A 27798-nucleotide genomic window follows, 5' to 3' on the forward strand; every position below is an offset into this window, starting at 1 on the left:
TGTCCCTGCTCTGAATGCGCCATCGCAGAAAGGCTTTGGCCAGGCTACATTCTGTTCTAACTTTGTCTTTCTCTGTTTCCCCACCCAACTTCACACAAATTCTTACAAAGGTTATGTACAGACTTGTACAAAATGGAGACTGACACTGGCTCTTGGAGGGTTTCCCAGAGCAAGTTTAACAGAGATTATATAACACGTTACATCTGTGTTGGTTAGTTGGGTTTTTTTATTTTTAATATAGATGTTATTACACTACCAGTTTGTCCTTCCTAGCTTAACCCTCCAACCACCCTTTCAAAATAGTTCATTATGTTTTGCAAAGATTAAAAACCTGAGGTGATGATGTGAGTTTTGTTTCCAGCCCTCACTTAAGACAGGGCAAGTGTGTTACAACTGGAGGGGCTCAGCAACTCATAACCACCATTACTTTCCTTCCACAAACACTCTACTATCAAAGTCATGAGGGGGGATCCTTAATTGATGTAACAGCATAATTTTAGAGCTAACACAGAATTTTACTTCTATATCCTATTTTTAAGTTGGAGATCTTAAAGTAGTCTGCACAGCTTGGGCTCAACTTCTGTGGCTGTGACCCTTCCTCCCAAGACAATCCAGCAGGATAAACCCATCTTAAAATCCAGCACAGGGCACTTGTTAAGGATATTGAGGATCTTCAAAATATCAGGCTAAGTCACATCCTAACAGAACTGACTGTAAGACATAAAGCCCACCTTTGTGCAAAGCCATCCAAGATGCTCTTCTTGTTATTGTTGCTGTGGGTTTTCCTTCTTCTCCATCTCATTTTTTTTTTCTTGTGAAGTTTAAAAATAAACAATGAGCAGACTTAGAGGAAAGGAGAAAATTTTCCATACAGGCTTTCTAGCAATTTCTTTTCCTCCCCACTTCTTCTCAGATTTCTATTCCCCCAACATCTCCTCTTCTCATTGAGAAAAGGGGCAGAATTCCCTTCCTCCCTCTTGATACCACTACTGGACACTAAATTTCTGAAAAAATCAGAAGAGCAGGATCTTTGTCTTACCTTTTTTTTTTCTGAAGTAATCTCTACCACTTTTCTATGCACCTTAAGTGCCTGAAAGAGTCAAGCTCCAGAAACACACCTGCTATTCCAGTGCTGATGGGGTTAATGAGATCAAAGCCAGATTCCACTTTGTGCTTAGCAGTGAGACACTTCCTACCACAGGGCCATGGTGACTGCAGCCCTCCTTCAGTTCACCTAAAGCAGCATCAAAATAACACAAATCAGCCCCTACTCTGATTAGAATCAGTATTCCCACTTCCTATCTTCCAACTCCATCAAACCCCCCCCCCCTTCCACATTAAAATCAGTCAGTGATGAATTCCAGGGTAATTTTTCTAATTCACATGCTTATTTTCAAGCATTTTCTCCATCTATCCCCTCTCCCACACTCCCCTCACTGTCCTTAATCAGTAAGGGCTTCATGTGCTCTGAAGCCAGCACTTACCTCCTCACCCAGCAGACAAAGTGTTCCCAAAATTCAGCTCCCCAACAGCCAAGTAGGTAAAGAACAGCTCTCTCAACATCTTAAGTCTTCCCAGCCAGCCAGTGCAGGAAGGGGCCTAACAAAGCTGTATGCAGCCAATTGTGTTATCAGGGCACTTGGCACTACCAGCTGATCCTTGATTACTATTCATCCCTCAGGAAAATAAAACACCCCTTTGTAGTAAAAGTGTAACCGGTTACTATGAGGCATTACACATTAACAAAAGCAGCTTTTTACCAAAATCACAGATGATGAAAGCCTGGAAGTGGAATCAGACCAAGGTAACTGGTTGTTTCTGCATGTTTCAGATAGAAAGCTGACCGTATAACCAATATTTTCACAGTGCTAAGAAGAAACTGCTGGGTGAGTTGTGTCACATATTTGTACATAAAGTGGTAGGGAGTTCTGTAAAACAAATTTTAAGGATAAAATTGTAGCAACCTTTGTGGTGTAGCATCCTACATATGCTACTGCCAGCACTGCAGCAACCTAGGTTTTCACAGGGTCTTGAACATTTTTAACAGCTCTTTTTACCATTTTTGTGCTTTTCTTGAAATCCACACAGACACTTCCAATATGCTTTCAGATTTTCCTTTTTTTAAAACCTAAGAGTACTGCTCATAAAAGAGCACAGCTCTCTGAAAGGCAGAATTTACACTAGGTAGAAGGATAGAATTTGCCGTCTTGGTGGAATAATCCCTACTTAGGTGGTGAGGAAACATTCCAGAATATTAAAGGATTTGTTTGTTTGCTAATCTACTTAAGCACCTATAGGCTTTAACACCCACAGCTTGTGTGCTTTAGGGATCTTCCATGTCCATGGCCACTCTCACTGCCACAGTGCAGCATTAAAGCTGCAGATTCAGACCGCAAGCTGCTGATGGGACAACTGGAAAGAGCTTCATGGCTTTGGTCCACCCACCCACCAGATCCTGCTCCACATTCCTACATTTTAAGTGCAGTCGCAACGTACAGGTCACTCTACTTCTCACATCCTGTGCTCCTGCATCCCACCCACCCAGCTCTGGGACAGGACAGAGATCCAAGCACCAGGAGCCCCCTCACAGGCCCTGCAAACGAGGCTGTGTGAGCACGTTTCACACCCTCAGTTTGGGAAGAACTCGCTGACAGGGAAGCAGGGTAGCTTTAAAGGCATTAAGCAGAGCAGGCTTGGTGTAAGCAGCTGCCCCTGTGTGAAATCCGAAGCTCTTGCCAGCGGTGTGAAGGAAAGACATGACCTCATTATTCCACAGCCCAGATAATCCGTTCCTGGATAAAGTGAGAGCTGACAAGTGTTTCACCTTGAACGTTATCAAAGCCCTTTCCACACTTGGCTGATGCAGAGCCATTTTACCAAACAGGGATGTGAAAACTCCTCAGTGTTAGCAAAGCAGATAAAAAAATCCCCAGGGTGCGTGGTTAATGCCACACACACAGGTATGAGAGGAAAAGACCAGCAGCATTTCCAGAACCATTTATGCAAACAGGATATATTTGCACAAATTGATAAAATATTTTACTCAATATATTGAGGGTCGCTGCTCTCAATTCCTTCCATCTACCTCGAGGCACTTTCTCTAGGTAAGTGCTGAGGGCCTCTTCTGACATCAGGACCTCCAGAAAGGCAGTTCAGCTCTCAGCTGGGATAAATCACTGTCTGGACCATCTTCTAGTATCTTCCCAATGGTTGCCAAGAGTGATTCCACTCCCCTAATCTTCTAGTTAGAGGAACCCAAGCTTTCACTGCCATGGATTTTACACAGGCACATGCAAACAACATGCTAGCCTCCAGTTTTGCTGGAAGGGTATCACAGAATCATTTACGTTGGAAATGAACCTTTAAGATCATCGAGTGCAACTGCTGGACGCACAGTCAGTGTGAGCAATGGGGAAGGAGTTCAAGGGGAAGGAATGTCATCTGGTTGCCATTGCCTCTTCTCACAACACCTGCACTCTCGCTGGAGTCCTGCCATGCAAACAGAGTGGGGCTCTCTCCCCCTCACCCCTCCTGTCCTTGGCAGGCCAGTTAACAGAGAAAACACACATCTCCTTCTCCTATCAGGGCTCTGGAGCTGTTGGATTTAAGTCTGTGTGGAAGAATGACACCATTTAAAATGTTTAACACAGAACCCATAAAGCCCTGGTGAAAACGCACGGTAAGGTTTCCAGCAGAGGAGGTTAATAAATGAGCAGGTAGCACTTGCAGAAGGAGCAGACACAAACCCCAAGATTACGAGGAGGTTTCAGCTGAAATATTTGTCTTCCAGATGTTGACCTGCCAAATGGACAAAACATGCCCAGCCACAATAGCAATTCTGCCTCTTGCACCTACTTCCTCAGGAAATCTCCTTATCAAACTGCACACATTAAGATCACTCGTGGTATTGTCTTCCGTGTCAAGGAAAAAAGGGCATTAGCAAAAGCAAAAGATTTTGGGGTTCCTAGGAGACAAAAATTACTGCACTTCACTACAACCATAGCAACAATATTAAATACAAATACAAAAGGGTCACAATGCAAAACCCATTTTCCAAATGTATCCCACTGCAAACCACTTCCTATGCCCTAGAGTGCATCAGCGCAGGAGCAACCCCAAGGCTCAGGAGTGTGAATGGAAGCACAGTCCGTTTTATCCCAACTTTGGGATCACAGGCAGCAGGGCAAGTTCTTTGTGCCTACTTTTTACTAATTCTTTCAGGGCCTTTTGCCAAGGTTGTGACACCTTCCAGTGGTGACTCTTCATCTTCCAGGTCCAATTCCTCCCAAGTTCTAGCACTACATACTAGGATACCACAACCCTTGGACACTGGCATTTCTAGTGCTGGCAGTTGTGTTTCACCCGCAGATCAGCTGCTTTCTCTGGCAGAGCCAGAAACAACCAAAACCCTTCAGGGTCAGGCTCCACACAGCCCTGACTACAATAAGCAGAGACAATTCTCCTGCCCACCAACCTGTGTCCATCACTGAACTTCATCTCCCTGGGCACTACAGGGCAAAACACCAGATCTGACTTCCACTTTTCCCCTCTCCACACTCCATCAGCAGAGTCTGACTCCTCCTTCACCAGGAATCATCACTCCCAACCTTCCATGGATGCTCAGTTGCAGGAGCATTGTTTGGCACCTGCCCAGTTTCTGGAGGGGAATCCCCACACTTTGACATTTAAAATGAGTAATGAAGCTGAAAGGAGAGAGCCAGCATACAGAATCCACAAAAATCAGCTTTAAGGATATAGTATTTGAAAGGGCTGACAAGGCTAAATTCAATGATTTTGAATAACCATCTTTGAAATAAATGATCTTTATTCTCTCCCTGATTCTGTCCCTTTGCACCTGAGCCTGGTAAAACTTATGTTCTGCTCTCATTTAGAGGCTGCAGGAAAATTATCCACAATAAACTTCATTCTTTTTTCCAGGATTAAAAATTGTGTATCATACTTGCAGTGAAAATCTGTTTTATGCATCAGGCAGAACACAGGACTGAACTTTTTTTCAAGTTAAGTGAAGACAATTTCACCTTTTGATCATAAATTATTCTCCTGGTAATTTCTGGCCAAACTGTCAAAAGACATTTTATGCCATTTTGCAAGAGCTTGTTATTGGAGGAAAAAGGTAGACTTTGTATTTAAACAAAATGTGCCTGAAACGTTGAAAAGTTGATTTAATGTTAACAATTCTGCAACTCAAGCAGTATTTGGGCCAAAAACCAGCCCCAAAAGATAATAGCAGGCAGGAAAAAGACTGTGTTTCTAAAGAACGTAAAGAAGTAAGCCTAGGAAGTTTAATCAGTTAAACAGAGGACGGGACAGAGATGTTCTTCTCAGATGCTTTCTCTGCTGAGGTTCACTGAGCCTCAATCCTTTCGTTAAAAGGAAATCTCATGGAAACACAACAACAAAACCGATCAGAAGAGAGAGAGCTTCTGTCTTTGAGTTGCTCTGCAGCACAGAGGTGTTGAGGCTTTTATGGGCTCGCAGTGCAAGAGATCTGAGTGGGTGCCAAGGCACGAGGTGTTCAGCAAAACACGTTGTGAGGAGCCAGCTCTGAAGCAAAACTCGCTCCTGTAAATGACAGGAGATGCTCCTGGAGTGCTCTGTCCTACAGTGCCCTCATCAGTAAGTTCCAACGAGAGGCTCAGGGTGCAACAGCTCTCACCAAGCTGGATTATGAAAGGGCTACGCTGCCCCTGTGTTTTGACCAAAACCAAACTTTTGGTCGTTTTCCAGAATTCTAGTAAGTGGGTTTCAATTTGCTCATCCACAGTAACAGTGATCTGTCTTTAGGAAAGAGACAGGGAATCATCATACCTTCCTTTAAAGCTCAATTTATCAGTGGCTTGGGACGAAGTAAGATCCCGACTGGCATCAGACTGGCGAAGTTTTCCAAAAAGAATTTTTTGGGAGCAACAGACACCTCCCAGGGACTTCGCAAATTTGTCATCGCTTATTTTTTTTAAAAGAATGTCTTACTTTTTTAAAAAATCAAATTCCACAAACCCAAGGATAAAAAAGGGAGCTTCCTACATTTAAAATCACTTCAGGCATATGGGTGTGTATCAAGAGATTTGGTGCCCTGTGGATAAATGTGGCACCATACAGGTACAAGGATAAATGTTTGCAGGGATGGGATTTTTCCCAAGGCACAAGCAGCAGACATGGGCCAGCATTCTCTCCTAATGTCCTAAAATTCAATGCGCAAAATTTCCCTCTGATGGCAGCAGGATTCCACAAAGGGACAGGGCAGCCAGCTCCTACCTGCCCCTCTTGTAGTTTCTCAGTCCACATTCACTCCTTGGTCCATGTTCCCAATAAACCTGAGCACTTCCCAAGGAACGGCCATCTAGTTTTAACACTCATCTGGAGCACCACGTAGTGTTATTTTTAGGCTACAAAATCACGAACAGAATTCATTATTGGCAGGGAAAACTGCAGTCTCTCTTTCCTCCCTTCAGGAGCAGACACTGGAGTGAAGTGCCAGGGGATAAAGGTATGGCATTTAATTTCTGGAAACCTCAAAACTGTAAGGGTTATGATGAATGGTTCACATCCTGAGCTCCAAGCTGGAATATGTAGAATTTAGAAAAGAAGGATAAAGTAGTTTCAGATGCAGTCTTGATCCCCAGGGCAACTTTTCCAGTTTATAATTTTCTTAATTCCCTCTGTCTGTTGGACTATTAAAGAGTCAAACAATGAAAAAAAGAAAAAACCTCACACACATCAGCTGAACTAAGTAAAGGACCCCCTTTTCCTCATCCTCTAATCCTTTACAGCAATAAATTAAATGCTAATTACAGCAACAATAGGTTAGAATGAGAGTAATAAAAAAGTTGTCATTTAAAAATAGCAGATTTCTGTTTAAAAGCTACAAAATGCCTACAATGTGGAACTAAGTAAGGAGAGGAAAAACCATAATCAAGGTGAAGAAATTACCTTTCTGTTGAAGTTTGTGTTGGTTTTGGTTTACTTTTCCCTCAACTTTTTATGTCTGGACTAGACAAGCTCAGTCTTTCTGTTGTGGGGAAAAAGCTGAATATTAGTTTGCTTAACTGCATTTCATCCCGAGTGTAAGAGCAGAGAGCCCACAAGGACCTGTCATCATTTCAACAGACGATATAATAAAGAAACAACTTGAGAAGATTTTATCTGTCCCTGAAGTATTTGGTGGTCATTTATAACAGTTTTTGCAAGGAGGTTTTCTCATTCATTAATTAGGATTCATTATGGATTTCCAGTGGCCAGCTTTAAATTACCTATTTATTTATCAACATTCCTATTTATTTTGATGGAAACAAACATCAACAACAAGAATCTTCTGCTGACACGTGGCAGTGGGTTCAGGTTAGTGAAGGGGTGGACAATTTTTAAGGTGCCTACCTGCCAGCATGTCTAAAAAGGAGTTGGTGAAGACCAAAGATAAATGTTTGGCTGTAATCAATCAGGATGCCTTGGCTTTATCTCAGAGAGCCTGTTTGGCAGCTTTTCTGGAGATCATAAATCAAAAGATTCACAATAATTTTAAGCATTTTTTGCAATGAGGCCACTCCAGAGGTCTGCACCTCACTGGGATGGTCCCTGGGCTTAAACTGTGGTTGAGGCAGGAACAAATCAGGCAGTAATGGCCTCTGTTGCTTCTCTATTTAGGGCCAAGAATCTACCAAAAATTCAGAATTTGATCCTTTTTTTGGATATATGGATATACACTGAGATAATCTGACTTAAACCAGAGATCTGACTACCTCTAAAAGGCAGATTATACCACTGAAATGGTAAAATCTAAAATTTAGGATGATGTCTATGACACTCAAAACTCCCACAGGGACTTTTATTACAGCAATTCTGCATTCAGTTAACTCCAGACACTCCACTCACTCACAGTACAAAACTCTTTGGCTTCTGACAGCTTTACAAAGGAAATCTGCCATTCACACAGTGAATGGGGTATGTATTAATTTGCCTTTCAGAGCGCGTGCAGTCCACTTTGCCGCTGGTAATCTGCATAAAACTGGATTAACGAGTCGGGAATCCTTGGGCTCACAACCGTCAGCGCGCTCCGGAAGTGCCGGCCCGTGATAGATTTGGCATGGATGTCTTCCTGAAGAGCTAGGAGGGCTGCTTCCCTGCAGACTGCTGTTATCTGCAAAGAAACAATAAAAAACCAACCACACAGCATTATTATTATCATTATTATTATTATTGTTGTTGTCGTTATTTACATTACTTGAAGAAAGAGAACACAAGAACATCGAATCACTCCAAATGCCAAGTAATCACAAGTAGAGTTTTTCCAAAAATTTTTTTTTAAATAAATGAGGTTGTGGGTGATTAGGACATCCAAGAAACAGGATGTAGTTCGAAATTCAAACCACAGTTACACTACAATTCACATTACAGCATGCTGCAAATTAACTCGCTAATCATATTACCTTGTGTTAAACTCCCCACAACACCTGATAAATTCAAATCCCAACCACCAGCGATATATTTTTCCATCCCCAAAGTGCAAGAGTAGATATTCCCAGGCTCTGCGGGCACTTTTCTTTCCCAGCCTTGCACTGGGAAAGAAATAAAAACAATTAATTCCAAAAGGAGGCTCGGAGGAGAGGGTTGTGTGGAAGGGGAGGAGGGTTAAGGTCTCATACTCTGCAATGTGTTTTTAAGCTCTCTGGACTTCAGACAGCGGAAACAGACTGATGCCAGTGTCACTCTAAAGACACATTACTGTGGTGAAAGGAGCTTGTGGAATGAAAAGAGATATTGTGATTTCCAGTGCAACAGGGAAAACAGTGATTGATATTGACTGCTCCCTTATATCTGTAAATGAAAGAGCCAGCTGAAACACATTTGTCCAGCTATTCAGCATATTTTCTCTGTTTGTTCACTTACTGAAAGGAGTTCCCCCGCTTATGCTCTACTAATGGTTGCCAAAGCCGTTTAGTAGCTTTTTAGGGGATTTAGCAGCATGTTTAGGAAGCTTTCACAAGAAAACATGCATGGATTTAGATGGCTTTGTCAAGTTACAACAATATTACTATTAGTTCTGTGCTGCTCTAATGAGCACCAAAGCTAAACACTGCTGTTACGCATTTTAATGCTTTTCAGGACTTCAGAGACAGCTGAACGTGGAAGCACAGCTGAGATTTAGTGCACCAGCTTCTCGTGGAGATCAGTAATACATCACCCAGAAAGTTAACAGAGAGGCCCTGGTCTTTCGGTGCAGGTTTTTCTCTAAGCAGACATTGTGACTATGTCCCCATCTCTAACAGGAATATTAAGCTACTTAAAGAAAAAACCCACACCAGATCAAACTCCCCCCGCACTCCCAGCCTGCCACTAAACCCAGAATTCTTTCACAAGGGAGAAGTCTCTTGATGGAAAAACAGATCCCAAGCCTCCTGGACTCTGAACCCACGCTGGCCTTTGAAGGAAGGGTCCACTTCCCCTTGATAAATATTGCACTAAGGCCACAAAATTAAGAGACCCTCTGGAAGTTCTCACAGGCATTATTAAAAAATCCCCAAATGTAGTCCAGCAAGTTTTGAGTGCCCTGTTCTTCTCACAGAGACCATCATCCATCCACAGCATGAAATGCTGAAGCAGGGTGTCACTGACAAGGTGTTCACTTGTCAGCAGCTGTTTTACTGAAGGAGAAGCTGAATGAGACACTGTCAAGTCGCCACATCCAAAACCGAAGGAACACCACTGCCAATCCCATTTCTTCCCATTTCATTTGTACACTGATACACTCGGGAGGAATTCGCCCAGAAGCTGATAGTTCTGATGATGCTTTCACCTGTTCCCTATGCCCTGCCAACACTATCAGTAACAGCGATGATAATTAACCTCCAAAGGATTTTTTTTTGTTTTAATTTTATTCTTGAAGACTGAGCCACAAGTTCTGTGATAACTGAAAATCACTAGACATGAAGAAACACCAGAAAACTGTTTATTTTTGGCTTCTCAAAAGCATTTCATCTGGTTTTAAAGCACGAAGAAAGAATTTTAAGGCATGAATTATTGTTCTCCCTTTTCCTGGCTGCACTCAGAATTTTTGTGGACTAAATCTTTTCTGTATTATTGAGTAATAAACAGCAGGTGTTATGGCACAGTGTTGAAAATTTAGGACCTCGTGTCTGGTCACAGAGTCACATGGAGTTGTTTCCTTTCCTTGTCTAACCCAGGGGATCAGGTTTCTGAGGTAAGAGATTCAACAAGGCGAGTCTGATTATTTTTCTTTGTTCAAGTATGCAAACTTTAAAAAAAAAAAAAAAGAATGAAAGTCCTTACAACATTCTCACTAGCTGGTAAAACTAAATCACTCGTGGAAAGCAAACACAAGTAGTAGTGCAGCCACAGTGACAGGAGAGTGACTTCATGTGGTGAATTAGGTATTATTGGCCTTAGGTCACTGGTCTGTCGTGGAGATTCCTTGTCACAGCCATGTTAGGACATTTCTTACCAGATGGAGCACCTGAAGGGTTTTTAAATGTCATTTCTGTGGATTGAGGCAAAAAGGGAAGGCAGCAGAAGGGGCTGTAACTGACAGCAGAGGAAGGAGACCCTTTGCAGCAAGACATGGATCTTTCCCAGGCTTAGCAGCACTCCAAAGCCAGAAGCTGCATACAGATCATCATCTTCAAATCCCTGCAACAGGCCTATCCCCAATGAATTTCTCCTGTAACTTTCTTAAATCTCTTCTCCTTTTGGCCTCTACAAGATCATCCTGTATCAACTGCCACAGTCCAATCATGCCTTATATAATAAAAGCACTTTTGTTTGTATTAAATCTGGCAATTTCAGCAAGTCCTCCTAGCTCCTGTGTTATGAGAACGGTGATTCATCTGCTCTTCCCTGTTCAACTTCCCTGTACCATTGATGATTTTACAGAGTTTTATCTCATCCCCTCTCAGTCAAGTCTTTGCAAGCTGACGAGTCCTCAGTGACTCAGACCTTGCTCCTGCCCAACCTGTCCATCCCTCTTCCCATCTGCCATTGTTACCTTGGCTAGCTCTGCCCTGAACTCTCACTGCTGAGTGCCTGAAGGGCACAGAAGGGGCTGTACCAGGCCATAGCTCTGTCCCTGGCTTGCTTGCAGTTCCTTTCTTATCACTGTATTTGTGTATTTTTCTCAGAAAATTATCCACACTGCCTCCAATATCTTTTCCCAAGTACCTAATTTAGGCCAAATTATTTGAGAATTTGAAGCTTGGGTGAGATTCTTTTCTCTCCATTGCATTTAGTAGGATGAATAGCCCCTGCCTGTCTCCATAAATGAATGCTGAGAACCAACATTACCTACCTGCAAGGCAATTCTTAATGAGTTCCAAATACAAATACAAGGAATCATGATTTTCACCTTTTCAGTATACAAAAAAGAAAAGACAAATAAAAGCACACTCTTTTAGATCTCTGGGTTTTGTGAGGAGTAGGAATAATATCCTAGTCCTGTTCCAAAGGCGAAACTGCAGCTCACTGTATGGAGGGACAAAATAGATATTTTGTGACTGCATCTAAATCCAGAGTGGCTTTCAGCACCCACTGCTACGCAGTAATGAAGACATGAAGTGATTGTCAGACATAGCAGTGATTAAACAACAGACTAGGCACCAGGTAATTAAGCTGTAACTACTGTAACTACATGGGTGCTACTGCAGCAATGAAGAGCCAGCCACGTGGGGTAAAAAGCTGCTGAATCTATGAGTACCAGAATACCCCCTAGTTTGGTTAGTATTATTATCATTATAAATGGAAATTTAACAAATAGAATCCTCATTTTCAGTGGAGTCAGAGCAATTTACTGACTGATGCATTCATCTGCTGCCTGCAGCCGTCTCTTAGCATGGGAATAGTTTTGGATTCATGTATGAAAAACAGTACATTACTTTCTTAAAGGACTGATTTATCATCTCAGTAAGTGCTTTAAGATCAGAAAATAAACAATTAATCTAGAATTGTGCTTCAAAGCCAAAAAGGCACTACTATCAAGCTTTCCTGGGAAGAAAGGAGGATTAAAATTTGCTGTCTGAGCCACCACACAGAGATCAGTAAGAAGCAAAGCCACATACCGTCTCACAGCTATGCTGCAAACAATGATGAGCGCCCCAGAAGAAAAGGATTTACACCTAGTCGTTCCCTCCTTCCCCATTTCACTCCCAGCAACAATAAAATGCCCGGTGCCAGTTACTGTTCCCTGAATAAACAGCATTTAGCATAGCCCATCTTTCCCTCGAAACCAATGGTTACACTGGCTGATTCAGCTGGGCGATCTCCCCCATTCTGGTATTAAGCACCAACTCTTTCCAGCGGGCTCAAAGTCCCTTTCAGCTTCTTTGTATTTAAAGTGTTCTAAAAAGCTTTAAAGAATATCTTAAAAAAAAAAAAAAAAAAAAAAAAAAAAAAAACAGCTTAGATGTAAAGACTCGATTTTCAAGAAAGTGGTTTTGTTAGGGCCGAGTGTGCTGGGAACACCTGTGAATGTCGGGTTTAATTGGGCTGCAGCTGGTGTCGATTGTGTATGCCGTAACTGGCAGCCACTGCCCGGCCGTACATTGTGTTTCATTTTCCTTTTTCCTTCCTTTTTAACTCGCTCCTCCACCCCGCCAGTTAAAGTTGTAAGGGACTGTGTGTGAGAGAGGGATTAGGAGCCTGGAAACAAGAACAGTGCCCTGCGGGTTGTGAATAGCGCAAATTGGGGCGCTTCCTGGCGGAGCAGTACCTGCGAGGCTGAGCGCCCGCCGGGCACCTCAAAGGGAGCCGGGACCAGGTCTGGGGACTCGCCTTTCCCGCTTTCCCGCTCAGCCAGGGAGGGATAAAAGCTTCACACACGGCATTTGAAAAAAGACATGAATAACCCCCGGGTCTGGACATCTGTGTCTCACTCGGGCGAATTCCTGCCCTACCCCTGTGCCAGGAGCTGCTCTGTTGGAGCAAAAGACTTATCCCCACAAAACGGGTAGAGTCGGAAAGCTCCCGGGACCCATCTGAGACTAAGGAAAAAGGAGGGCATGGACGCCTTTCCAAAGCGAGAAGCTGCTCCGTAGGCAGAGAGTAGCTGGGAGAGGTTGCTGATTGTACTCGAAAATCCACATAAATAATTCAATGCAGCTCCAGCAGCGCACGACTTCCCACAAGGGATTTGTAGGGGGCTCAAAGCAGCGCTGGGCAGAGATGTAAAAATACCTCGAGGTTTGTGCCACCCCCCAGCAGGTCACTCCTGCTCAGTGTGGGGCGCCACGGCTCCGCTTTCCCCCTTCTCCTTTGTGTAGGCACCCCCCGCTGCCGGCTGCGGGCTCCCACCCGGCTCTTGTGCTGGCTCCGGCGCTAAGCTGGCCCTTTCATTCACCGATTCAATGCACCAGACCCTCACAAAACTAATCCAGAAATTAAAAAAAAAAAAAGCCTTAGCTTGCTGCTGGGGTATTGAGATGGGTTCAGGGGGGATTCGACAAGTCAGCATGGGAGGAGTGGGGAGCACAGCAAGCAAGACATGTTGTGCTCCAGGAGCGGAGAGCTGCTGGGGAGACCTGCCCTAGATAAGATTGCAATTTTAAGATGTCACAAATATCAATTTTTCTCTTTAAAATGGGCTAAACTGAGACGGTCTTAGCTGCTGACAGGTGAAGTTTTTGATGTGTTTCAAAAAGGCTTAAATGTAGTACTTCTCTTGTGTTTTGACTCCCCTGTTTCATGTATAAACCAAGGAAAGACAAGAAAACACGGGTTTTTTCTCTTCTCTGCACAGAGAAATTGTTACTGACTGCTACAAATCTTGTTCTGTATAGAGGAAAAAATTTCCAATACTATGGTATTATTGATCAGCTTGTGATAAATTTTGACCTATCTTTTAAAAAGACAAAGAATCACCCTGTATGTGCATCTCTTCATTCTGCTCACTTCTATGATCTGTAGATTTAAATGGCATGGATCACAGGATCAAAGAATGGTTAGGGTTGGAAGGGACCTTAAAGATTACCTAGTTCTAACCCCTCTGCCATGGGCAGGGACACTTTCCACTAGACCAGGTTGCTCAGAACCTGGCTTTGAACACTTCCACAGATGGGGCATCCACAGCTTCTCTGGGCAAAATTATACAAATTATACATTTGGGCATTTTGCAAAGGGAAGATAATGTGTTCTAAGCAGAAAATGATTAAGTGTATTAGCATCGTGCTTTTCAGACAGTATCCATTCACTCCTCAGATTCATGTACTGAACCATGGAGTGGATTTGCTTAGGACATGATTGTTGCTCCATAAAATTTTCCCAGCTGAAGTGTGCAAGGCCCTCATAGGCCACACAAGTGCCTCAGTGAGACAGAGGCCTCTTTGATCTCCAAGCAGCTATGTTGTAAAATGTTATTAGCTTTCCTCAAGTTAAAGCACTTACATCTCTATGGTTCTGTATTTAGGAACACTGCCTTGGAACAGATGAGTTCCTACCCTCAGCAATGATAGTCTATAATTAGATATTATTTTTTTATAAAAATATAGACTTCTTTCTTCCTTGTTTATTAAAGAGACATTTGGTATAAGCAGACACTGGACTGCATACTTTAAAAGAGGTCTGCACTGGTGAAGCAGCATCTTTGCAATTCTTAATTGGAAAGGACAGGTATTACTTTTTGAGTAACCTGGTCTAGTGGAAGGTGTCCCTGCCCGTGGCAGGGGAGTGGAACAAGATGTTCTTTAAAGTCCCTTCCAACCCAAACCATCCTGTGATTCTATAATTATGTGTATCCTGTGTCTCTGAGCAAATGATCTCTGCTATTCCTGATTCCTTTCATGAGAAATTGTTAAGCACATGTAATTGAATAAAACCAGCTCCTTTAATGATGTCTGTAAGTGACCTTAGTTCAGAGCAGTCTCCGTGGCAGGGGGGGGGAACAAGATGTTCTTTAAAGTCCCTTCCAACCCAAACCATCCTGTGATTCTATAATTATGTGTATCCTGTGTCTCTGAGCAAATGATCTCTGCTATTCCTGATTCCTTTCATGAGAAATTGTTAAGCACATGTAATTGAATAAAACCAGCTCCTTTAATGATGTCTGTAAGTGACCTTAGTTCAGAGCAGTCTGCCCCAGATCTTCACAATTTAATGTACCATTTGCTTATTTGTGTAATTTTGTGGCTTGATGTGCAGGTGACCACGCATGTGGGTGTCCACAGCTTACCTGAGGTGCTGCACAGGGACACAAAGCCATCCTGCTGCCTGAATACATCTGATTTAACCAGGATGGGGGTTCCCACTTGCCCTTTCCATGGTGGCCACAGCAAAGACCAAGTCCACCTTCTGCTCTCTCCTCCTGGTCTCAGCCAAGCTTCAGATTCAGCTGAAGGTGAGCCAAGAGCTGAGCCAGACAACTGGTCAGCTGCACTTGTGGGACAATCACGGCAACAATTACTGAGGCAGAGAGACCCCAAAATGCTGCCTTTAATTGCTCTTCCAGTGCCAGAAACTGAGCAGGGGCTGTGCCCAGGCAGCAGACAGCATCACATGTATCAGTAGCTCCTGTTATTCCCTGGGCTCACACATGCCCAGGGAAGGGAAAGATGAGGTATGTAGCCAAAATTAGGTGTATGTATCATAACTCCAGCACATGATGACAGCTAAGGGGAATAAAGCAGCGCTCTCAGTGGTACATGCTAAGTGTCATCACACATACCTCTGCTCATCCCGACATGTTCTAACAGAGCGAAGCCTCAGCTCCATCTGCAAGCTTTCTTTTTTTCTTTCTTCCACTCTCTTAAAAATATTACTAGATGTGGTATCCTTCCAAGCAATGTATAAAACATGTAAATTCCGATTTCAATTTTGTAACTACAAGCCCAAAACGCAGCTATTTTCCAAGAGGCGCTCTGCCGATATGGCTCCCATCACTTTGGCAGAGACATGGCATAGCTACACCTCTCACAAAGGAATTCCATAACAAAACGAGTTTTTACATGCTGGGACTGAATATTTTTAAACAGCACTCTCTGCCAACTTCAAGTTTCATCTATATTTATGCAACTAAAAAAAACCCCAAAAAACCAACCTCCCCAAAAATCTCATGCATGTTTCTATACAAGATTAGGCTGCATTTCTGGTTAACCTCAGAATTATTTCATTTTTATATAAACATTTAATGGGAAAGTTTAACTTCTTCCCTTCAATGAGGAAAAGGAAGCCAAGCCACTAGAAAACCAGAGTCCTTCTATGTGTGTGTGTGTGCACGCACTCATTTTAATTAAAAGTAATTAAGAGAATCCTGTGTTCTCACTCACAGTCTGCTGCTGCTGCAGAGGGCCGGGACACAGAGCCAAGGGTATTCTGCTGAACGCCACCGGCAAGAGAGATTGGATTATGTAACTAAAAATTTAAAACTAGAAGACTTCATCATTAGCTGTGGCTGTCATGAGTTTCTACCTAGAAAAAAAACCTGTACAAAACAGATTTGGGAGCTCCTACCTTATGAAACCTATCAGGGTGGAGGTGTTAAGCGCTTGCTGCATTTGCTTGCTTGCTTTTCAGAGTTTGAGGCACTTAGGAGGTTGGGGAATATGTTCAGCATATTCCCTATTTCTTGCACTGGAAAGTAATTCTTGCTGTTCCTTTCTCAAGTTTAATCTGAGCAGAGGCCTCAGACTCCTATCAAAACAAAGCAAATAAAAGCAATTCTGCAAAAGGAACTGGGAGAAGTGCTCTCCCTTCCCTAAAAATATTTTTTTTTTGGTCAATAGAGCACAGCCAGTCTCTATTGTCTTTCATCTCCTTTCAGCTCCGGCTGCATTTCTATTACATTATATCACCATTTAAAGGTAGCTATAGCCCTAAACTTTTGGATCCAACTAGCAAAGAAGGAAAGCAAAAAAAATTGTTTTTTCATGGGTTCATTTAAACTCTGCCTTTCGCCCTGTCTTTGGAGCCATGGTGAATATTGTCCCGATTTGGATTTTACACAGCAGGTTAGAAATAGCAACTGTAGTTACCTACATATGAGCTATCATAATACAATACAGTAAAGGCAAACTCACTAAGTTAAGGATAATGACAAATCTTCTAGAAACTTAGTTTTTCTGTCAATTTGGATAGAAAACACAGAAATCCTACAATAATAAGACTTACACTCTCTGTGTCTCCCTATGACACATGCATACACATCCTGAGTTGAGGTAGGAGGTGAGAAAAGACATTTGGGGAGAACACACATAAGGCTTTTGGATTGCAAAATTAGTAATGTCCTTAATGTAAGCTCTCTAGCGTTTACTTATTGGGTTCTCAGTTCCTGGAAGGTGCGAGATGTCTCCTGTGGAGTATCTATTTCCTCAGCAGAAACCTGAGGAATTTCAGGCTGTTTCTAAGTTTACCTCTTGGAGCTTCCCATAGCACCCAGCTGCTCATGTTGCCCAGGAAAATCAGGGAGGGCTACCACATGCCTGTATTCCAGGGAGGCAGAGTGTATCTGGGAGGACAGGAAGACCTAGAAAGCAATAGCATTAAGCCCCAGCAAAATGCCTTTGTGTATGGTTGTTACTCCTGAAGGAGGAAGCAAAAAATGCTGTAAAGAACTTATTCAAGTTTTAATGCAGGTTTTGCTTCTGCAAAAAAAGAAATGAAGCAATTACGGCGAGAAAAGAAACCACAAATGATGCAAATATGTCGAACAAGAAAAGTGGGGTATCAACTATTACCTTGAGTTAAGGATTTATGGAAGGGGTATATTTTAATGGAACAGAAAGTCAATTACAGTGTCTGCTTTTGCACCATTAACATTACAACTTGTCATTTGGGTGCCCTCCTCCAGCTGAGGAAACTGAATCCATGTAACGTCTGAAAGTCATCCAGATCTGCTTACTCCATGGTTAACATCTAATTTAACAAACTCTTCTCTTTCATATTTGTAACTTCCTTCTCAATTTGTGCCATGTTGTTGCAAAAACCTCCTTGGTCTCTTGGGTTTTCTCCCCCTCCTTCCTTGTCTAGGCAAGACAATGTAATGCAAATTTCCAACGCTGTGAAGACTTAGAAAATGGGTCACTTGAATTTCTCTTCACAAAGATGCTTTACATTCAAAATTTACCCTCAGCATTTCTGCAAATACGCATAGGGGGATGCAGAGGAGTCTCCCTTCCCCTTCCTCCACATTGTGTGCAGCTTTGCTTCTTAATGTTAACACCATTTCAGCTTCTAAGAATTTGCAGGCTAGCAGAATACTCAAACAATATAAGGCCAGAAAAGTATGAAATTTATGCTTAATAGTGTTCAAGGGAGGAGGGGATGATGCCCAAAGAAGGATGCCACAAGAGTGAGCTGAGAAACTATAACAGAACTGAAGACCACAGCTGAAAGACCCTAAAAATCCACAAAGAAACGTTAGTGAAACCAGCAACAGGACACTCCCAAAGCGATCCCAAGGGATACTTTGAGGGACACTTACAAATTGAAGTCACCAAATTGAAGTTTTTTGCCTCCTGCTGTAGGGTTGCTTTGCCTACCAGAACCTAAATTCAGTAGGGAAAAAAATTCTGCTCCCCATCCAGTTTCCACTACTAAAGGAAGGAGTTGTATCCAAAGGAATTGTCCAAACAGCTACAGAGAGAAAGGAAGAAAGAAAGCTGAAAGGAACAACTATTACAGCGAGCAACAGGAAAGACAAACAGGAGCTGGGAAGGCTTTTGGCAGAAGGGAAGAAGGACAAAATGAGAAAATTAGAAGAAAAACAATCCAGTACCATGGGTTGTACAGATCTTAAACATCCCTCAAATCTATAGCCTGAGAAGTAAGAATGAATAGCAGCCTTAGGCAGTACTGCAACCCTCTACACAAAATATGCAAGCCTGGATCCTCAAAGTATCTCCCAGTCTTCTTTTGGGGGAAGCTGAGTGAATACACAGGAAAAATCATCTGCTCCTCTTACCTGCAGTGCTGTGGGTGCACTCCTCTCACTAGAGACTGCAGCACACATATGCCTTCTCCTGAACTTCCATAAATATTTTACTGTGCTGAATTGTGTGGCCAAGTTATATAATGGCACAACAAAGCAAAACTGCACTCCCCGGAGTCATTCCCGCTTATTTAACAGGCTCAGGAATCACCCAGCAGCCCACTTTGCGTGCCACAGAGGAGGACTCTAAGGATGACAGCATCCAACAGCACATGCCAAGTGGCCATGAGTCAATGGGGTGGTAAAAAAAGGACACCTTAATTGTAACACTGACTTTGTCCTTAGCAGATGCTGCTCTGTCTGCCTTGTGTGGATATCTAAAACCAGAATTGTTTCCAGACCCTTGTCAAGAGCTGAGTTCAGAAGATTTGCTCAGGAATTGCCTATGTGCATGAGAAAGTGTGAACTTTCCACTTCCTTGCGTATTGTGTTTACTCATTTCATGTTAGAGGTACAGACAGTCTTGTAGGACTCAGATAGAAAGTCTTAACCCCTCTGCAAACACAATAAAAGGCGACCAAAAGAATGAAGGCAGCACATACAGGATATGCCACAGAAGCAGTTTTCCATACTGACCCAAAAACCAAATAATATTTTCTCTCAGCTTTGTAATTGTTCAGTACCACAAAGATCAGGAGATGTTCTTAACATTTCCCATGTGGTATCAAATTTAATACTTTTCATGTTATCTGGAAGATTCTTTGATATCAATCACTTGGTTTTTATGGTGTGAGCAAGTTTTAAATGCATGAAATCTCATGGGGAAGCTGGTCTTTATTCCTTCCTTTCATTTTGCATGACACCACACGACTGGTACTTCCCTCAGCAGCCCAGACTGGGGAAGGTGCTTGTTTCATCCCAAAGGGCTGTGATTCAGAAAGCCTCTCTTGTGCTGCAACGTGCACCTCCTGTTTATCAAGTGACTTACAGATCAAATGGATAACTCTGAGACTTGGAATGGGCACAGCCCCACAGTGACACTCCGGCACTGAAGCCCCTTTCCTCCCCCACACAACCATGTTGGGAACAGCAGCCGTAGCACCAGGGAGCCTGAAACAATGTGGGACTCTCACTCTGTGTCATTAAATGCTATTTTGCTAAATTGAAGGCCACAAATAAGTCATATTGTATCCATAAGCACACGTATGCCACAGGCCTTTCCCCTTCCCATATTTCCCTCAGCTGTGGATCATTCAAAATCCCATGGAAGACATATTTCAAGTTTTGGGTTGTTTTTTTTTTTTTTTTTTTTTTTGAGGAGGACCTTCCACCCCTCAGTGGACACAGCACTCAAACCACACTGCCAAATATTATATGATGTCCTTTCCAGAGTTAATTTTTAATTTCCTGACTCCACTGCATGAGAAATTTTCAAATTGTCTTGGCAGTCACTTAGAGGCATGTGCAGACCTAATTGCAGGAGTGAATGCAGCGTCAGCCCAAATGCAAACCTCCGGACTAAGTGAGGAATTTCTGTAGAATTAGTTTCTTGGTTGAATTAAGTTCCAGAGAGACCCACAGTCCAAGGAATGACTGCAAATGTAACGAAAAGGGTGCAAGCCTTTCTTGCCCTAGCCTGCAGCCAGGGGAGGCAGGTGTTTTCAATGTGTCACTCAAAAACCCGACAATTTTCTATTTTCATTTTTTAATGCCACAATTCATAACCCACAGATGTTGTGCACAGCTATAAATCTTGGCACCCTCTCCTCTGCAAAAGAATTTCTCTTGGTATTCAATTTTCCTTGCTTTACCTTAAGTCACCCTAATCATGCTGACATCTACTATCGATGATTATATTAGCCCTAAAAGATCCTTAAACAAATGAAAAGGACTGACTTCCACTCCTGAAGTTCTGCTTCCAATTTTCTAAAGGAAATTAAATAATGTATAAATCAAATGCTGGGCGCAGGCCCAGGCAGCTGAACATCGCTTTGTCCTTTCAAAGTGAAGACGAAGTGTCTGCTACGGAAGGGACAAGCCAAGAGAAATAAAGCTTAACCTCAGCTCCATGTGAAAGTGATTTGGGATAATCGGGGGAATCTGCAAAGAGGTTAAAACGGGGACCACATACTAACAGGAGAACTTCACACAATGATCACAAATATATCAAGAGCTGCCCTTCACCTGGAGGAGCTGCACAACCCTGACAGTTGGTTACACTGCAGCGGAGTGCGAAGGGCAGGAGAAAGAAGAGAGGAGCAGGAAATCAAAAATCTATTTATAGCTGGCATTTGTCATGTCTTAGTAATCTTATCAGGGTGGGTTTTTTTCAGTTTTGCAAGATTTGTAACTAAGTACTGCCTGACAGCCTTGCAGTAAGTGTACACGCTACTTCCCAGTTCTCCTTTAGCTAGTACATCCTACTTAGATTATTAAATCAACCACCAAGGGACTTCTTAATTTATGTGCTATTGATGGACTGATGATCCTTCTCTTTAACACAGTATATACATCCAGAAAAAAAACCCAGTAAAATGTGCTACATTTCTTCCTGGTATTATCTACTGAGCAAGCGATTGCTTTAATTGCCACAAGGCACTTCTTAAAACTATTGGGAGCAGATGTATTTTGTAATATGATTTCTCGATTAAAAGAAGATCCTAATCAAGTCTATATTGCTTCAACATGAGCTCACACTGACATTTCTGCACACAGAAGAGTGGGTTTGAAATCTCTGATCAGCACTAGACTTCATGGTTAGGGTCAACTTAACCATATTCACATGCCCCAAACTTTGGTGGAGAGAAAAAAAAGTGACATGTAGCTCTCAGTGCCCCAACTATGTACACTCATATTCCCAAAATATTCCTCTCCTCACCTTTACCAAGCACAGAATATTTCAGATGTGATGCAAATGGCCCTTAATCTTAGATGGTGGAGAAGTCTCATCTTTACACTTTCTTGAGAAACCTGCAAAATTGTTTTCAGCACTGTCACTTAGCAGTTGTTTGGTCTGTCACCACACGAACTGAGCAGCTGGCAAAGCAGGGACAGCCATGTAACATATAGGTGTGAATGTGATTTCAACACACATCTTGCTTAGCTGTTGCAAACCCATCAGGAAATGCTTCACTGTTTAAAAAAACTCGTAACATAAATCCTCAAACAAAATTCCTATAAATTTATTTCCCTTTTAAAAAGTAGAGTCTGTATACATGCTCTGTTATTGTAGAGTTGAAGTATACAATGAGTGCTACTGCCATTTAATGGGACACAAATTCATCTGAACGTCAAGCACACTTGATTCAGAAGAACCAACAAGTTTACTGGGTTCACAGATTTATAATTTACTGACAGGTATCCATGTCTTTCATATAAAAAAGCCATAAAATATTAGAACACGCTTCAGGAATGTTATTACCATAAAAGAGGCAATTCAACCAACCTGTGAGCTGGGACATTCTCCCATCCATCTCCCTGTCTCCTGACAGACCCCCTGCAAATGAAGCACCAACCCAGGCTACGGCTGTGTTTGAAAAAGCAAAGCAAGCAGTGGAACTGAGGGGGATTTCATGGCACCGCAGGGCTTCACACAAACACTGCCAGAATAAACTCCTCCGTCAGACCTCCAAGTTTCGCATCACTTTGTCTCCACAGGTTCCCAAATATCAATAGCAAGAAGAAAAAAAAAAAAACATAAAAAAGGATGGGAAGAAGTAGGAAGTTTTCACGGAGTGTGGTTGCTTGCCATCCTTGGATTTAAATGAAACCAGGCACACAGTGTGTTACTCACACATGAAAAGAGGAGAGCCAAGAAGTGAAGGAGAGACTTCTCTCTTTTCCTCTCCCCCTGTTTCAAGAAAGCATCCCTGAGAGCACATAGGCATCTGCTTTGGGTTCCTCTGACATCAGCAAACACGACTGAAGTAAAGCACATGCTTAAATATGTTCCAAACCCCTTATCTGCTTTTAATAATTGGAAGCTAAATGGAAGCTGTAAGACATTGAGCAGGACAAGTACCATGAACAAACCCTTTTTGCCTTTAAGGTGATGGTACTTACCGGCTCTGCAAAACTTTGGACTCAGTAATACCCATTATCAGAAGCAGAGACAGATTTTAATGCAGGATTCAGTCAAATTATGAAGGCTAAAATTCATGCTCTGGTCACAGAGAGAAGCTGTGATTAATGCCAGCATGTCACATTCCTTTGGTGCTTTATATTTCTACCTATTTTTTGTATCTTGATGTCTCCAGTAAAAGGAAAATAGGAAGAAACTCTGGTACAAGGCTACTCATCCCTGCCAGGTCATTTTGCTGCGGTCAGCAGCTCAGGCAGCCTGTGGCTGGTGCTCTCAGAGAATTTGGGAGGGGGATAAAAAGTATGGGAGAGGAGTAAGAAATATGGTCTCTTCCACCAGGGTATGTGAAACATTACATGCCAGGGATCCCAGCAGGGTTAGGCAAAAGTCACTCCAAACAGGAGTCAGCCATTTGACAATCCCTGAGAGGGACTGAATGTAGGTTTACAGGTCTTGGCTCTATCACAAATGTCATTTGTCACCACCTAGCAAGCTGTGCTGACACCTGGGATGAGCTGCCTTCCTCAGGTCAGTGCTCATTCACGTCCCAAACCTCACGGACCATCAACAGTGGAGGTGTTACAGCAGCCACTGGGGTGCCTGGCATGGCAGGGACTGGTTCCAGGGACTGCCATGGGAGTTACTGCAGTGGGATCTAATTCCTCAGTAACAGGCAGGATCAAGTTCTAAATTAGTGATTCCCGGCTTTCATTAAGTTTATTCATCCTTAGGCCAATTTACCTGCTGGCATAACTACCCTGAGGATTGTGCCAGCAAAGACTTTGGCCTAATAATTTCAGATTAATTTCTGTAGCATCGTCTTTGTGTGGCTTTGGGAGGGCTATTTGTATATCCTGCTACAGGCTTTGTAGAAATAAACACCAATCATGAAGGAAAAATTTTGACTACACAACTACTCTTCCAAAATTTAAAAATAAAAAAAGAGTAGTCTAGACCATGGGCAGAAAATCCAGATGGAAATATGTTTAACAAATATGGAAAGCGAATACTTTCCTGTATATTGCTTTGTGAGTTATTAGCACCTAAATACTCTCCATGGTCAAAAGTGTATTAATGAGCTGGAAGACAAAGTGATGTAATCAGGAGGGATCAGCAGTAATTTATCCTGCAGAAAATTTACATGCAGCAGCCATGTGTGTTTGTTTATGATCCCTACATCTGGTAATGAGCTCTTGACGCGATGGAAAGCTGTGGTGGAATAATGCACCCTGTTCCTCACACGCACTAATTAATGCTCTATTTAATCCAGGAAAAGGCACTTTAAAAATAAACACTCGTTTCCAGCAGACTGTAAAGGATAGGTAACAACTGAATCACACCACACAGGCCTAAAAACTGGTGTGTAGCAACCTCTCAAGCATTAAAAAAGGTGAGTTTTAACTCCCAGAGCACCACAGGAAGAGTGTGTGCACACATACACCTCTCCAGCACTACAAATACACACTAACAGACCCTAGATACCCACAGAAACGATCAAAGCTGGAGTGATAATCTATAGGAATTAAGAGATGGCAGAGCTAAAATATTCCCCATCACACTGGGTGTTAAACTACGTTTTGTGTTCACAAGACACCTACAGTAACACCATTTGCCATCACCCCATCCACCTCTCTCTGACAACTAATAAATCATGATTTCCACAATGACAGGGAAAGCAGCCAGTGCAAAGATGGTTAGATCTTGTATTTCAACTGAAAAAAAAGGTCTGGGAGATGGTGTCCAGCCTGTCCTCTGCCCGCATGGTTGGCTGCTGAAGGGGGAATGCAGTGTCCTCAGCTTCCACTGGAGTCATTCCACTGCTTTTAGTCACTTCACCAAGGCCTTGTCTCCACAGGATGTTATGCTGGAACATCTACTGCATTTACATTCACACCCTATCTCATTCCAGGATAACTTCCTCACATTGACGTGCCCTCAGAAGTACAAGAACATTCATCCGTCTGTGGCTGCATTTAGCCCTAGGCTGGAGTCTCACAAGGTAACAGAGAATAGAGATTTGGCTTTATCTTTTAAACTGTGCTAATCTCACCACCCTTTGTCTTGGAGCCAACTTCTTCCCTCTAATCTCCCAATCATTTCCCACAGAAAACTTGTACTTTCTTTAGCCCATGACAGAAGACAAAAATCAGGAAAATCAGAGGGATTGCAGAGCATGGAAAGCCTGTATCCAAGAGCAAATTTCCCAGCCTGAGGTACCAGAGCTATGAAATGGCCCCTTTCAGAGACAGAGAGATTGCCATGATGGGTAAAAGAAAACCTGCTTAGGCTACAAGTATGGAGGAACAACACTTCAGAGCCTTGGGATGGATTTAAAGGTAAATCAGGTAAAACAGATAAACACGGATCAAATATGTGAGTAGAGCTCGAAACTTTTCATGTATACTGAAGTGACAGTGTCAAAACAGGGTTTCTCCTGCCAGGCACAACTCCTACCCTCCCACTCACACATCCAGTGTACAAAGTTTGTAACTCAGGACTTCTTGTGTGCTCTTCAGCTGCAATAAAAAAAGGCATTTTTGCAGTGCTTACAGCTCAGACCCCTATCCACACCCACTGAGACCATCTGACACATCCCTGCCTTCCTGGTTCAGACTTCCCAAAGCAAGCAGAGAGGACCAAGGAAGAACCTCACGTCTAACAGGGATATTCTGTCACGAATGCTGAGTTGTCAAAATGGAACCAGCAACTCCCTAAAACTAGTTTGGTTTCAGGAGAAGAATGTGCAAGCTGCCGTCTGCAGACACGTGCTGGGCTCTGCCACAGCAGCAAGTGTAGATGGGCAAATGGCAAGTCATTTCGAGAGGTGGCCAGTCCACTCTGCACTTCCACCAAGGCTCTCCTGATAAAAAAAGTTTATGTTTTTTTGTCAGTGCCTGAACTTCCATTGGTTCCTAGATCTCAGAGCATCTTTGTTCTGCTTAGACTAACTCTTTCTTTTTTTTTTTTTCCTTCAGAGACAAAACAAGCCAGGGCTTCAAATCATGTAGGGTTTTAATGCTGCAGAATCCCCACGTACCCACTTCCTCTCTTTCCTCAACTCTTCTCTATCTGATTTACTGTTTACTTACAGACCATATGGGAAACATGTCGGGAAAGCACGCATCCGGGTTCACACTCACAATAAATACTTTTTATGACTATTCCCATGACCTGCAGCAACAGACTAGATTAGTCGCCCACAACTATGTATAATCACACAATCATTTAAATACATTTTCAAAACAGAATACATTCTGAGATACAGATCAACTAAATATTCCTCTTTCTAAAAACTATTTCCTACAACTTCACCATTTCCACCTGAGACAGAAGGTCTTATCTTTCAAGTGTGGAGTCAATATAAACAGAAGAACATGAACACCTGGGTCCATGTGAAAGTGCAGCCTGCAGATTATTAGTCTGGGCTGCTCAGTTTTCTTCGCAAAAGAATTATAAAGTGAAACAGCAAAAGAGCTGAAAATACATGTTGATGCTGAAGTCAACATGTATCTATCAAAATGTGAAAAAAAACCCTCTTTTTTATTCTCTGTTTCAGAAAACCAAACTCCCTCTAATTTTAAGTTGATCCAAAAGTGGAATTGCAAAAGCATTCTGTGGAATAGAGAGCAGAATATTTCCCAAGCAGAATGTATTATTTAATCCAAAGCCAAATAAACAAAGGGTTAAATTCAACCTCACCCATTCCACTTAGCAACAAAATTGAAAGGAAATCTTGAAAAAGTAATTTTGAATTGAAATACTTAAAATATTTTCAAGGTGAAGCATTCTAAATTCTATTTCTAATGTAGAAAGTTAAGTCAATACAGAACTAAAGAAATTATTCAATTTAGTGTTTCTAAATAGTTTTTTATCAGAAGGAAGTCTAAAGCAAAATTTATAAAAGTAAAATTAATACCTACATTTCCCCCCACATAAGTAATGAGACAGCTATATCCTATACCACTTCACCTCATTCAAGATTTAATTTTTTTTTTTAATTTCCCCTCGACCAATGGATTGAAGAAAAACTCAATGTGTCCCTTTTGCTTTGGGAAATGGTTCTGACAGTCTTTTAACTCGCAACTGGCAGGAGCGAAGAATGCTTGTAGCTCTCCCCCACCTCCTCTCCCTGCGGAAGCTGGCAAGCTCATCTGCTGCAGGAGAACATCTCCTCGGCCAAACTGACTGATTGCATCATGTTCCAAGACTTAACCAGAACACATGGAAATATTCCTTTTGTTAAATGCATAAAGATTAAAAAAATAGAGATTTCACAAGGTAACTTGGCTTTGTAGAGCTCTATGGCTTTATGAAATGGAGGTTGGGTGTTGTTTCTACAGGCAGATGTTGGGATACTGTTGTAACCCTCTAAAAATGAAAAAGGGGGTTTGTTTTCTTTCTTTTTAAGGACTGCTTTCCCCACAGGTTTTTGGGATGAAGTACAAAGCATTGTGAAGTGTTTCCATCTCACTGCAACACTGGGCTTCAGCAAAGCACTGAGCAAGGGCTCAGCTGGAAGCACCGTTCTGTCAGAGAAGGATCCTGCAGGAGGAGGGCCCAGTGAAGCACCTGGTGAGCAGCTTTCCCGGGAAAGCCGGGCGCTCGCTGTCAGGCACACGCGAGCCCTGGTACTGACCCTGCTTTGCAAAGTCAGGCTGTTCCTGGAACAGCCAGCGATCCATCTCTGCCGGCCTCCTCTGCCAGCTCCACTCCAGCTCGGAAAACGTCGTATCTGGAAAATTGTTTAAAACTGCACACTTCCATTCAACAGGCCCTCTTGTTGTTCTGCTTGTTTGGGGGCAGAAGCAGGAAGGGTCATTACATGGTGGAAAAGCAA

At 42.5% G+C, this 27798-nt stretch overlaps 1 protein-coding gene across 1 annotated transcript in view; it reads right to left on the minus strand.

Moving 5' to 3' along the window:
- Positions 1–1039: 1039 nt before the first annotated feature.
- SPATA5 (spermatogenesis associated 5) overlaps positions 1040–27798 on the minus strand; it is a 170397-nt gene continuing 143638 nt past the window's right edge. The window contains exons 15-16 of the mRNA XM_008635751.2: positions 1485–8155; positions 1040–1234 (exon numbers count right to left, since the gene is read on the minus strand). Of these exons, the coding sequence (XP_008633973.2) occupies positions 7979–8155 (177 nt within the window). The 3' untranslated portion in view covers positions 1040–1234; positions 1485–7978. The remainder of the gene's footprint in view (positions 1235–1484; positions 8156–27798) is intronic.

This window comes from Corvus brachyrhynchos, unplaced genomic scaffold (genome assembly GCF_000691975.1).
Source record: "Corvus brachyrhynchos isolate BGI_N302 unplaced genomic scaffold, ASM69197v1 scaffold105, whole genome shotgun sequence".
Lineage (NCBI taxonomy): Eukaryota > Metazoa > Chordata > Aves > Passeriformes > Corvidae > Corvus > Corvus brachyrhynchos.